Below are 12,930 nucleotides of genomic sequence, written 5' to 3'. Positions count from 1 at the left end.
TCTGTAGTAAAATGCTTGTGTAGCTAAGTGACTCATACAATAGTCACAGATAGATAGATAACAGAGTTGATTTGTCATTCCTAGAACTAGTTATTGAGTTACTACCTTTAAAGAAAATATTCTTCTATGAATGTTTCTAATATTTAAAAAGCATAATTTTCTTGTTATCTCAGTTTATCAGAGTCTACTTTTTCCAGGGATTTTGAGATCCTCCATGAATCTGAATTGCTGTCTTTGATGATAGAATGACAGTGGGTATAGAGTTCTGCGCAGGTACCTGACAGTTAAAGTGAAATACAATAAATTGTTTCATGAGGCAGATGAGAGCCTTGGTTTTACAGGCAAGAAAAGTGAAATTGAGCAGGGTTGTTCCTATCAGTTTCTCTAGAAGAAGTGTATTGCACTGTCCTGTAGGATTTTTGCAGTGACTTTGCAGTCATTTTAATCAGTACAAATCATATTGGAGCATGTCCTAAGGAAAACAATGAAAAAGTACTAGAGAATCTGCAGGTCTCATTCTTTCCTTAGTATAGCTGTCAGAACATAGAATCTGTGATATTGTTTGAGTAAACTGAACCTTCAAGGCAGCCTGTACTGACTTCTTTTTATCTAAGGGTTTTTTGATCTAAGGATTTTATTAAAATTCTTTCTAGACTTACCTGTTATATACAAGGTTGTTATACAAAATCATAGAATGGGTGAGGTGGGCAGGGATCACAGTGGGTCATCTGGTCCAGCTTCTGTCCTCAAGCAGGGTCATCCCAGAGCACATGGCACAGGATTGTGTCGAAATTGTTTTTAAGTATCTCTAGTGAGGGAGACTCCACAACCTCTCTGGGCAAACATTACTAATGTTCTGAAACATGAGCCAAAGATGTTTCATTGCCTGAATATAACTATATCACTCTGTGAAAATCAGAAATGAGCAGTCTCAAGCTGTTTGCTGAAGTTTCAAAACCACTTGTACAGCATGTTGCTTATATGCATTTTAAAGTAAGTGAATGTGAAGATAATCTTCAGGGATGTGATAATGCATGCATTCTAGAAGCTGATATATGGAAATCCAAAACAAATTGGTCACTAGTGTCCTTTTAAAAATTAGGAGGAACCACACTTACTTCAGGCACACCACAGGAAAGTGTCGACTGTTCTCTTGAGAGACTGAAGTTCTGTTTTGGGAAGGAGCAGCTGTTCATCCAAAGAAAGTGACATGCTGATTGGAAGGACCATAGGATACTTCTCACAATGAGTTCTTGCTTCCCGTTGTTTTTCAGAAAATACTTGGCAGGTGGAGGGAGAGAATAAAGGAAATGGTTGACATAATTGCCTTTCCGGTGTCTCTTGTCATTTGTCAGCTAATTTTTCTATGTTTCTGGGTGACAGAACTGCTAAGACAGTTAATATGTAATAGGAAAACCTAAACCATTATTTTTACTGCCCATCTCAGTATTTCTGTGGGTCTTTGTGTTCCTCAGGAAATCAGAATTGAGATGCCTGCAAGGAGTTGTAATGGAAGGACAGAATTGGTGGCAGATACGTTTCTTAGGAGAATTTTGCCTCTACATTCATATGTCTTAAATAGGATATCCCCTTGTTCTTCCGGTATCCCAGCTTTGGTAGTGTCAAGTGATACTTATTCATGCAACTTATTTCTGTAACTTTTTCCTTCTTCCCCCCCTACTTTCTTGGTTGCCTGAGCTGTACACTATAAATACTAGATAGCCATGTCTGTTACTGTGGACAAATATGTGACCTAATGACTCAGCAGTACTTTTATAAGCAGACAGAAGGACCCTGAAAAAAATACTTTCATATTGATAACTTAGTTATTAGGTAGCATGCAAGTTGTATACTTCATAGCAACTGTCAGTGTTGATTTCGAAGTTTTGAGTTACACAAATAATTAGGAAAATAATTCTAATTTTAAGATACTTTTTCTCTCCTTTTCTGCCAGAAGAACATGTGCTTCTGAAAGAGGCACTCGGTAGAGTTTTCAGCCAGAAAAAGCAGAGATTTTGCTGGCTTTTGAATGTTTCCTGATGTATTTCTGGGTTCCAGTAGGTTCACCTTTCAGAAGTTACATTATGTATAATTTAAGTATTTTTACCAGTATGATTTTAAAAATAAATTAAAAATAGGAATAAAACTAATTATCTCAAATCATTCTTTACAGCCTTCCTTTGTGGCAGGATTGCCATGAGCTGTGGAGTAAGAAACGCAGAAGACAGAAGCAGATGGGCATGACTGATGAGTCTACAGCAGCTAAAGTCCCTAGGAAGGATCTGTCTCTAGGCATGGATGAGAGCAGAACCAACACCCCACAAGGCATGCAAACTTCTTCCCAACTCAAAACTCAGGGCAGCTCTAGTGTAGCACTTGGTCAGTAATATTTTCAGTTCTTATAATTACCTACTTCTTGGATTGCGCCTCTAGAAATTTTAGATGTTATTTGCAGAGTATTGGCATCTCCTGGATTCTTGAGGGAGGAACAGTATTGTAAGTTTAATTTTTCTTTCAAAAGGTTTGCCTTTGGAAACGTAAGTGTTCCTTTCCAATTTTACTTAACTTTTCAGCCTGGTCAGAGCAACTAACTTGCTTGCTCTGTATTTTGAGGGGATTTTAGCTCTTTCTCATCTATGATTCTTTGGCAGTTCCACAAGTCAGTGGCTGTTCAAAGTTTCTCACAATCTCCATAGATAGGATGAGCTTTATTGGTATTGATAAACTGATCAGAAGGCAGAGTTTAGAACAATTGTAATTTTAAATGGAACGGATTGCATCTGCACGTTATGTTAGTCTTCAGTTTTTCAGGTTGTTTGGGCTAAATCAAGTTGTAAAAAAAACCCAAAAAAACAAAACAAAACAGAAAAACAAACAAAAAAACCCCAACCAACCTCCCCCACCCCCCCCCCACCCCACCCCAGAAGCTGGTATAACATGAAGTATCTACTACTGTGAATTGCACTGCCAGTAATTCTGAAACTTTAACAAAGTATCTTGCTTGAGGCTAATTTTACAAATATAACAAAGTAATGGTTCCAGTATGGAGGGCATTTGAAATACTCAGCAGTTAAGTGATAGTCCTTATAAAATATGTAGAAATACAAATAGTAACAACACCAAATGGATACCTGTAAGTTAAATGTTAGACCATTTTTGATGGTGCAAAGTAAGCATAAATCCTATGGCACTGATAGAGGAATTCAGCCAAAAAACACAGTTTATGCATTCATAGCATCTGACAGTTCTATATACTAACCATCTTGAATCAAACCTTAATTTAACAGTAGAGCAGAGCTCCAAATATTCTGTGCAAAGATACATTGAAAGTAGTTATTTTGATAGTATTTTATTGCAATTTATTGCCTCTTGCACCATTCATCTGGTTTCTCACTGTAAACCAGCTGCAAGATTCTGCTAATCCATATGTTTAGGCTAAAGTTTTGACAGCATTTTCAAGAATGATTTTCTGTAACTTTTTCTCCCATCAGTGAAACTATATTAGAAGTTTAAAGAGTCCAAAGGATAGTTATCTTCTTTGTGCTTTTATAACATAACAGCCTGATGAGAGACTACTATTAGTCATTAATACTGACTTTGCAAAAAACCTGAAGCAAATAGACAAGGAATCATTCAGACCTATATTGCTGTTTACCCATATGTGCACAGAAAAATATGTCTACATAGAAAAGAAGACAATTTAATTTTCAGTGGCACATAGAGGCATTTCCTGTATTGAACAAAAACTTCTGGAAGCCATAATGCACCTTAGATAATATTATTAATAAGACACATTATATAGCTCCATGACCAAATACATGCTTTGGCCAAAACTCTGCATTTGTTTCTAAGCACCCCAAAAGGAGAGGTTAAAAAGACATTGCATCAATTGCTAGTGTTCTGATTCATGAGTGGGACCCCTGGTTATTGCATTTTGCAATTTAATGGGAACTGTTCAGAGCTCAATAATTTTGTTATGACAGATTTTCCAGAATACGGTTTCCTGTTAGAATGAACTTAAAGCTAACTAAAGAGTATGGAATAGGTAGATTAGTTTCCCTGTTTGGCATTTTTCTGATGAGTTTTCACTGAGAGTTTGAGAGAAATTTTTAATATTGAGTGTACCATCCTCAGATGTGACAAAATCTTCTGTTAATCACAACATCTGAGTGAGAGTCAGCATAAGGCATAAGAAATTTTGATTTATTTTTTTGTATCGGTGAATAGAAGATGGATTATATTCATATAGATACAAAGCAATTTTGAAGTCCCTGGATTCTACTTAAGTCAGTTCCAAGTGCTTGTATCGTGGTGCACATCCACAAGTAGAGTTGTGGGTTGTGGGTTTTGCAGCACTTTCCAGCCGTGCTGTTCTTAAATCTTGCAAGGCAAATGCTTTATATTTTTGTTTGTTATGCGTGGCTTCTAATCTGCTATCAATTGATATATTGCTAAGATAGCACAAGGCAAGGATAGAAGAGGAATGAATGTGTTTTGCTGACCTGGGTTAAGAAAAATTTAGAGCTCAGCCAGCCTGCTCACACACTCATTTTCTAATTTTTTAACTGCTTTCTTCTCTGAATCATTTGCTCATAGGGCATGTTACAATCCATATTGCTTCACTTCTTTCAAAATAAATCACCAGAGTGAATATCAAAGTAGTTTTTCAGCTTCAAACACCCAAACTTCCTTATTCATATTCCCTGCATCATCATAATCTGCTCTTATTTGTGGTAAACTCCATTTAATTGAATTAACTGTATATTATCACATATTTCCTGCTACTGAGTAATTGACTTCTTCTCCCTCAAAGTCAGCATTGCCTTTTGCATTTATACTGTGAGCTCCTAGGCCATCTAGAGCCAGGCGTCTTGGGCAGGTGTTAAAACCCAGATGCTGAATTAGAATTGGCTGGAATATGACTGGAAATGGATTTTGAAGATCGCTACTTTTTAACAAAGGGTTGTGATATGTCAAAGATAGGAAATTCTGTGGGGATTGGAAGTCTTACAGCTGCCTAAAGCAGGTGGCCTTAAGCCCCAACTTAGTTATATTGTGGAAAATTGAGCTCTAGCTTGGTGTTTTTCCATCTGTCTAAGTGCGTGTGTGCACCTCATGGAAGTTGCTTTGGTTATGTTAGATCTTACTGTTCTGTTTCCTATAGAAACTCCCCAAAGATAGTTAATATGTAAAAGTGTTCCATTTCTGTGTTGTCCAAACCCATGCTTTGCCAGTTGTGTCAGCCATGCTACAGTTGTCTTCTTTTGAGTTTCTGAAATATGCCAATTCTAAATAATACTTAAAAACACCTTTTTTGTCTTTAGCAAAAACAAGCACTGGACAGCAGTTAAACCAGAATGAAGTGGCAATCCTGCTAAACCTGCTACAGTCTAAAACAAGTGTTAGTTTGGCACAGTTTGCCCAAGTATTGAATATTAAGGTAAACCCAGAGACTCAACAGCAACTAAATAAAATAAATCTTCCTGCTGGAATTTTGTCAGCAGGTGAAAAACAGTCAGAACAGCAGCAGCAGCCGCCGCCGCCTCCGCCACCACCTCCAGAGCTGGAGCCTCTAAAACAGCCGATGGTCACGCAGCCCCCTGTGCCACCTGCTCAGCTGGGTCAGCCTAAAGTGGAGACTGATGCTGCCCAGGCAGCTGTGCAGAGTGCATTTGCTGTTCTGTTGTCTCAGTTAATAAAGGCTCAGCAAACAAAACAAAAAGATTTTGTGTTGGAGGAGAAGGAAAATGGATCAGGAAATGAAATGTCATTACAACTCAGGCAGCCTCCAGAGCCTGCCACTCCTGTGTCTGTCAGCCGGGACGACATGGAATCTCCGGCACCTGGCTACCCACATCTGATCAAGTCGTTATATATGTCTGCAGGTACTGAAGACCTTTATTGCTAACTAGCAAATACCTGGAGCACTGGAGATGTAATAGTTTGGGAGTAGAGAATCAACATGTTTGCCATATGTATCTGTGTGAGTATAGGAGATTAAATTGATTTGGTCACATTTTAAGTCTGGATCAGAGAATTTGTCTCTTAGTCTAACAGGTGTTGTGCAGACAGAGCAAGCAATAGCCAACCTAAGAGGTGCAAAAGTATTAGTGATGAAACATTGATCATTATTCTGGGGGTTGGGGTTTTCTTAGTGGTGAGTGTGGTGGTGAAGACAGTCTTTTCTAGCAGATGCATAGATGCAACTTGCCAGTTTTGACTGCGTGTTTGGGTAAAAGCTTATTTTGGTGAGACAGTATTTTATTTTGGGTTCTAATGCTGACTAGAGCAGATCCTTAGTGTCAAATTCAGTAGTTATCTGTAACTGTCACACACACATGGCTAAAAGTTTCCACTGAGGTATAGTAGTGGCTTCTGTAGTCTTCTCACAGTTTAGAGCTCTGTTCATGTTTTTGGCTTGCAAGTTTAGGGTTATTGTGGCGGTTCATATATTGTTTTGTGGTGTTTGCAGCTGTTGAAAGAAATATTCTGAAGTGCTTTGGGGCTGTTCATGGAGGGTTTGGGGTTTTTTTTTTTTGAGAGGTGTACTTTTTTTGTTTGTGTTTATTTTAAACCTTGAGTTTTGCTGTTCTTTTATAGGGTGGCCCTTTGTCCTGTGAGACTTCTGTCCTTATCTGTGAATCTTTTTTGATCCTTCTTTGAATTTTTAGTGTTTGTGTTGCTTGCATTTTGTCCTGGTTGTTTGCTTTTGCTGTGGGTTTTTTTAATGAGCTTGTACTGTTTTTCTTTAACTGACTGCTTGGCAATCTTGCTTTAAGGAGTAACCTGCATTATGCTCCTGAGGCAAATGAGCTGTTGCCAAATTTTGTCCAAAATAATCAGTATAATTGCTGACAAATTTAACTAATAAATTCATTAGAATTGAAGTTAACAAACCTCTACATTTTTCCAGGAAGGAGTCCTTTTCTTTCTGGTCCTGTTATTTGTATACTTTCATTCCAGAGCTTTTCTTTTTCATCTTCTTAGGTCAAGAGGACTTGGTTAGGCAGTCTGAGATGAGGCTTCTGAACCAAACACCTGAGCAGGAGCGCCCTCGGATCTTGCCTCCAGACCAGCGTCCTCCTGAGCCACCGGAGCCTCCACCGCTCACTGATGAAGACCTTGACTATCGGACAGAGAATCAGCATTTGCCTATAAGTAATTCTTCAGGAACAGATCCTCACGCAGGAGTGAAAGCAGCTCTTCTGCAGCTGCTGGCTCAGCATCAAGCTCAGGCGACAACAGAGGAGCCAGTACAAACGAGTGTGGATTATCAGGCTAGAGACTCCTATGTAACAGGCCCAGACTACAAGGATAACTTTGGATCATCGTCCTTCTCATCTGCCTGTTACAGCACTAGCGATGGAATAGGAAGCGGATCATCAGGAGTATTAGAAAGGAGGAGTTTCCTTGGAAACTCAGATATTCAGTCTTTGGATAACTACAGTACTGCTTCATCTCACTCTGGTGCTGCCCCTCCTCCTTCAGCCTTTCCAGAATCCTTTCCCAGCTCAGTAAGTGGTTATGGAGACATTTACCTCAATGCTGGCCCCATGCTGTTCAGTGGAGATAAAGACCATAGGTTTGAATACAGCCATGGCCCAATCCCAGTTTTAGGGAGCAGCACTGATGCTTCCACAGGGCCAGAGAGTGCGCACTCTTTGCCCACAAAGATGCACAACTATAGCTATGGAAGTAATTTACAGGAAAATGCCACTGGCATCAACCACATGCATGGACAGACTTGGACTTCTCCTGCCCAAGGACCTGGCTATTCCCAAGGATACAGGGGACACATTAGCACATCTGCAGTGAGAGGGCGAGGCAGAGGATTACCATATTGAGTATCTGTTTTTCCTCAGGCACATCATTTTTATCTGGAAAAACTTCTTTTTCTCCCCTAGCTGCAATTTAAAGCAGCAATTCAACAGACTTGAATAATGTTAATTCAACAGCTTTATTTTTATGTGGAAAAGGGTCTTGCATACAGTAGAAAAAAATTTTAAAATGCTTACAACTCATGCTGTCTAAAAACTAGATGAATTGATTGTACATGTTCACAAACTCTAGTTCTGACTTTTATTTTGTATTTTGGCAGTTTTAAATGGATGCTAAATTTAGGGACATCAGCTTTTTATGGCACTCTTTCAGATCTTCTGAACTATGCACATTTGTGCTTTTTTTGTAAGTTTGGACCAACTTTTATGTAAAAAGAATGAAATTTTACAACAATCAAAGCAGGGCACTGATTTATTTGGTATTTTTCTTTTTACAGAACTACTTTTAGTCAAAGGTCACTGTCAGTCTTTGCACTGCTTTCAGTGTTATTGTGGAAGGTGTACTTCGTGCTCATTTCAGATAATAAAACACAACCTTTCTCTTGATGCAAAATTTTATAAATATTTGGTCAACTTTTTTTTTTTTTTTTCCAAGGAAAAAAAAAAGGGTGTTCTGGTGAAATGTTCTCTCCATCTCCCACGCTTGTTTGTATAAATATTGTTTTACTTGAATGGTAAGTGCCTTAACATGTAAGCTTAAGGTCTGCACAAATTTGGAAGTACTTCATAGGTTGCTGTGAACATAATGCCTAAACCTAGGTAATTAAAAAGAGATTTCAGATAAGAAACTTGAGCAGGTCGTAATCTTGTGGTGTTTACTTCACATGGGCCAGTTACTTAGAGACCTGATTTTACCTAGATAAAATTGAAATTTCCAAACTGAACTTCATGAGAAACGTTGAAAGTGAGGAGAAGAATGAAGAGTATAGTTTTTCCTCAGCTCCCTGTTGGAGTTGTATTAAGTGTTCTAGTTCCTCTGCCAAATTAACTATACTTTATATGTCCTTACCAAGTGATGAAATAGTTTTTTTCTCTTAAATGTCAACAGCAGTAATTTCTTTACTTTGTGTTAAAAGCTGACAGTGTTTGTCTTTTTACCCCAAGTACTACATTGTAGGAAGTAACCAAAGGAAAAATGACCAGTATTTAAAGCAATGGCAAAATGTTTGACACTAGTTGTAATTCGCTGTAAACTTGTGATTGTGCCAATTAATTGATTTTATATCTGATATCCACAGAACATTTTAGTATTGGAATTGGGTGTCTCGGAACAACTAGGATTATTATAGTTAAAACTCTTACCAAGAGCCACTCCTCATACTAATTACAACTTCCAGCATGGTTTCTTTTTTTTTTTTTTTGTTTCCTCTGACAACAAGTAGCCTCCTGCAAAGAGGAGGTATGGTTATATTTTGCCTGTACGTAAAAAGATGTCTTGAAGCCCATATTGGAAACAATTTTCCAACTGATTATCCAGTTGACAAATCGGTACCTTATGTAATTGAGTGTTTAAAAACTACTTTTAAAAAGTAAAATTTCTACTTACACTATTACAAATGTCTTGTCATTGACTTTTTGGATTTTCAGAATAGAAGCCAAAGCTGTTGGTGTTTTGTTTTAATTGAAAATCCTGACTCATATATGGCTAATTCCCACACTGAAGAGCATGGAGAAGCTCCCTTTGCTAACTCTGTGTAGTGTTTGAGGATCTGGCAGATGAGGAATGGAAAGAGTCCTGCTGCTTACACTGTCCCCAAGTCTGGCAGTTGCTTTCACTAGACACAGAAAATCCTGCCATCTGAAAATAAAAGTGGCCAGGACCAATTTTAAAGTGGCCAGGTCAGAAACAAATAGTTACAACCTGAATAGCCTGTGCTTAAGAAAGGCAAAAGCTTCATGGGTATGACAGTGCACTGGACTGGATTTTTTCTTGAGTAAGGACATCCCCATAGCATTTTTCTGCTAGTAAAATTTTAAAGACAAAAACCATTAGTGTCATTTAGATATGGACAATGTCAGCTAAGGCTCTTTGTTTACTAATATTTAAAAAACCCATACCCACAAATATACACACAGCTTGGTTTTGGTTTTGTTTTTTTTTTTTTTTCTAGAATAAAGCTTTCAAAGCTTTATATGCACTTAATTTTGCTAAAGATGAGCAGTCTGGGGTTACCCACCTGCACTTAAAGTGTAACTGCAGACAGTAGTTGGCTAAAATCACAGGTAAGTTCAAATGGAAAGTAGATTTCGGAGAACTAAATTAATTGATTTGCAATACAAAAATACAAGGAAGTTGTGTCTCCTACCTTCCCTTTTGGACATAAATTTTGAAGTCATTTAGTTAGCTTCATTCAATGTAGAGAAGTCAGTCCTCTTTGCATCTGTAAATGAGTGTGCAGTTTGCTTATGGGCTGGCAATACTTTCAGATATTGTTCCACCAAAATGGATTTCAGTCTTTGGCCATGAAAAAAACCCAACAGCCCCAGCACAAGTAATCTTGACTGTGAGGAGAGAGGAGGTGCAAAAAGCAATTGACTTCCAGATGAATGAGGAACAAAACTCTGGCATGCTGTACCAGATGAATACTGTAAAATGACATTTCCCCAATTTAAGGATTACTAGCCTGTGACTTCGAACACTGTATTTGCCTGGGACAACAGTGTTGGGATAATTTGGAGACAAAGTTAATGTATTTCTATATCTGATAACTCTAAAAAGATTGCCTTCTCTGCAATCCAGGGAATCTTGGCTCTTTTGCTGACACCTTTCCTCCTGGGCTGGTGCAGGTGTAGAGCTCTGCGCTTGAGGGTGTGGCAGGAGGATTGGTGCCTGCAGCCACTCTCCCCTGGCCTGGAACTGTGTCTGGGCAGGTTAACAGCTAGGGAACTGCCTGGATCTAAGGACAGTAGGTCCACATTCATTTGTACTGGACCTGTGTATTACCTGTCAACATTTCCTTTGAATTAAATCACATGATGAGGTGCTTATGGCAGCATTTTACTCTTATGCGTGAACTCCACTCAGCAGAGTCTGTACTACTTTGGCATTTTACATCACGTGGCTCTTGCATTTTTGATGCAGTAGCAGACATTCTGAAAACAGCATTATTTTTCTATGGAGCCGTGGCTTTTATTACTTTCTCCCTCATTCCTTTGGGTTTATGTTTTCTGTGCTGCAATTCCAAAGTGAGCTACAGAGACCTGGATACCACATCAAAAAGTAAGTGTTGTGTGTTTGTATTTCTAAATAAACGTAGTGAAATACTGTAATAATGGACTATCAAATAGCAAGTACTTCATTATTTATATTAAATTGTCTTTAGCCATACTAAGAGGAAGAAAGCAAGTACAACTGGACTGCCTATGACCATGACTTAAAACACTTAAGACTATTATTATGCTTAAATTCAGCCAAAGGAAAAGGAAAATACTTTTATGGATTGCTAGTTGGCATTATCCTGAACAGAATGAGCAGTGCTAGGGAAGAGATATAAAAATACATGTATCCTTAAATGCTATTTTAGTTTCTTGGGAAAATAATTTTAAAATAGCAAACTTCTATATTTTCTTGTGTTTCCATAAAATGTGGTCTCTTGAATTTTCTGCATTCCACAGTAGTGCCAGGTGCTTTCTAGAAGCAGAGGCAGTAAGTACCATGTTGTAAGTTATTATGGTTTTGAGCGCTCTTCTCCTTTTGCTTTCAGTTTTGGTGAAGGCAGTTTCAGTTTTGTGAAGTTTACAGTTGGATAAGTTTAATAGATAACTGTGTGGTAAAAATTGAAGTACTGAAGTAACACAGGATACCTCTTGTCTGCAGGCAAATTAGATCTTGGAACATGAATTCTGTTTCCAAGAGAGAAAAATGTCAGATGTACTACATGCATTCTTCTTTTCATTAATAAAACATGCAAGTATTTTACATACAACATTTCTCCAGTCTGTTCTGTTATTTTGTTTTTTACATGAGGAAATTTTGGCTATTACCCTTCTTGAGAGTTTTGGGATGTTCTGTATTTGCAGAATATGTCATGAAATTAAGGAATCGCCAGAAAATTTATTCGAATTCTATATTTAAAAATAAAATTACCTTGGGTTGACATAAAATCAAATTAACTTGCTTATCGGGGCGAAGAAACTGTATTGCAGGAGTTATTTCGAGACAACTTAATTTAAAAGAAATTGTTATGCTTCAGCTTGCTTACTCTTTGTTATTTTAAGCCATTTGTATATAAAATGTATTGTGAGGCCTGTAAATAAAATACATGAAAATTGAAGTCTTTCCTTGTTTTCCCTCTCTGGTTGTCAAATGGTGTTTCAAAAGAACATTAGGTTAAACTGAGAATGTTTTCAGTGTATTGAAATTCTGCAAGTTATTAATAAAACCCATTTACTGCTTCAGTTGTGTTTCAAAGGAGCTCTGCAGGGACTGGCACTGTGAGCCTTTGCTGGCAGCGTGGATGATGGGGGAGCAAAGGTACAGCAGAGCATCCCTTTGAGCAGCTGAGTGCTGGGACGTGGGTGTGGGACAGGGGCTTTGCCAGTGCTGAGAAGCTGCTGCTTCAGCACCTGTCAGCCGCTCTTGGTGGGTGATGGACAACGTGACATTTTTGCTTTGCAGTGTCCAAGCAGAGGTGCAGTTAATATTCTCCACCGCTGTCTCTTTTTAAAAAGATGCTGTGTGTGTTAGAAGCAATGGGAAATCAAACCCAAAGAGCCAGGTATTTTCAGTGTCTGGTGAGACACTGTGAACTGAGCCTGGCTTAAGCAACTGTGCTTTGAATGCCTGAGACTTTTCTTGTTTTTTTCCTACTGTATTAGTTATCTAATGAAACCTTTTGAATCTTTCAATAAATGTTATACCTCCATCCAAAAATGTGACACTTGCTGTTATCTTCAGTTCTCTTAAACTAGAGGTTGGGCAGAGTGCTGCTTCATAATTTGTCATTGATAAAGTCAATAGATGGACAGTGAAAATGCAGTTGGAAGTTATGGGGGCCAGCAGCAGTTTGACATTGACAGTTTGACAGTGTCATTTGACATTAGGCTGACAAGATGTGTAGCTGCAGCCCAAAACACCTCACTCTGGAAACAA

At 38.2% G+C, this 12,930-nt stretch overlaps 1 protein-coding gene across 5 annotated transcripts in view; it reads left to right on the top strand.

Annotated features, from left to right (window-relative positions):
* Window positions 1–12,112, top strand: part of CDK13 (cyclin dependent kinase 13) — a 47,599-nt gene extending 35,487 nt beyond the window's left edge. For 2 of the 5 annotated variants that reach the window (XM_053989266.1, XM_053989346.1), the window contains exons 12-14: window positions 2,174–2,379; window positions 5,505–5,885; window positions 6,988–12,112. In XM_053989266.1, coding sequence (XP_053845241.1) covers window positions 2,174–2,379; window positions 5,505–5,885; window positions 6,988–7,844 — 1,444 coding nt within the window. In that variant the 3' untranslated portion in view covers window positions 7,845–12,112. Of the gene's footprint in view, window positions 1–2,173; window positions 2,380–5,324; window positions 5,886–6,987 lie in introns of all 5 variants that reach the window. The other 3 variants (XM_053989045.1, XM_053989109.1, XM_053989182.1) reach the window with 2 other exon arrangements.
* Window positions 12,113–12,930: the final 818 nt, after the last annotated feature.

This window comes from Vidua macroura, chromosome 1, assembly GCF_024509145.1.
Source record: "Vidua macroura isolate BioBank_ID:100142 chromosome 1, ASM2450914v1, whole genome shotgun sequence".
In the NCBI taxonomy this organism is placed as follows: domain Eukaryota; kingdom Metazoa; phylum Chordata; class Aves; order Passeriformes; family Viduidae; genus Vidua; species Vidua macroura.
This window is presented reverse-complemented; position numbering and strand designations above follow the sequence as displayed.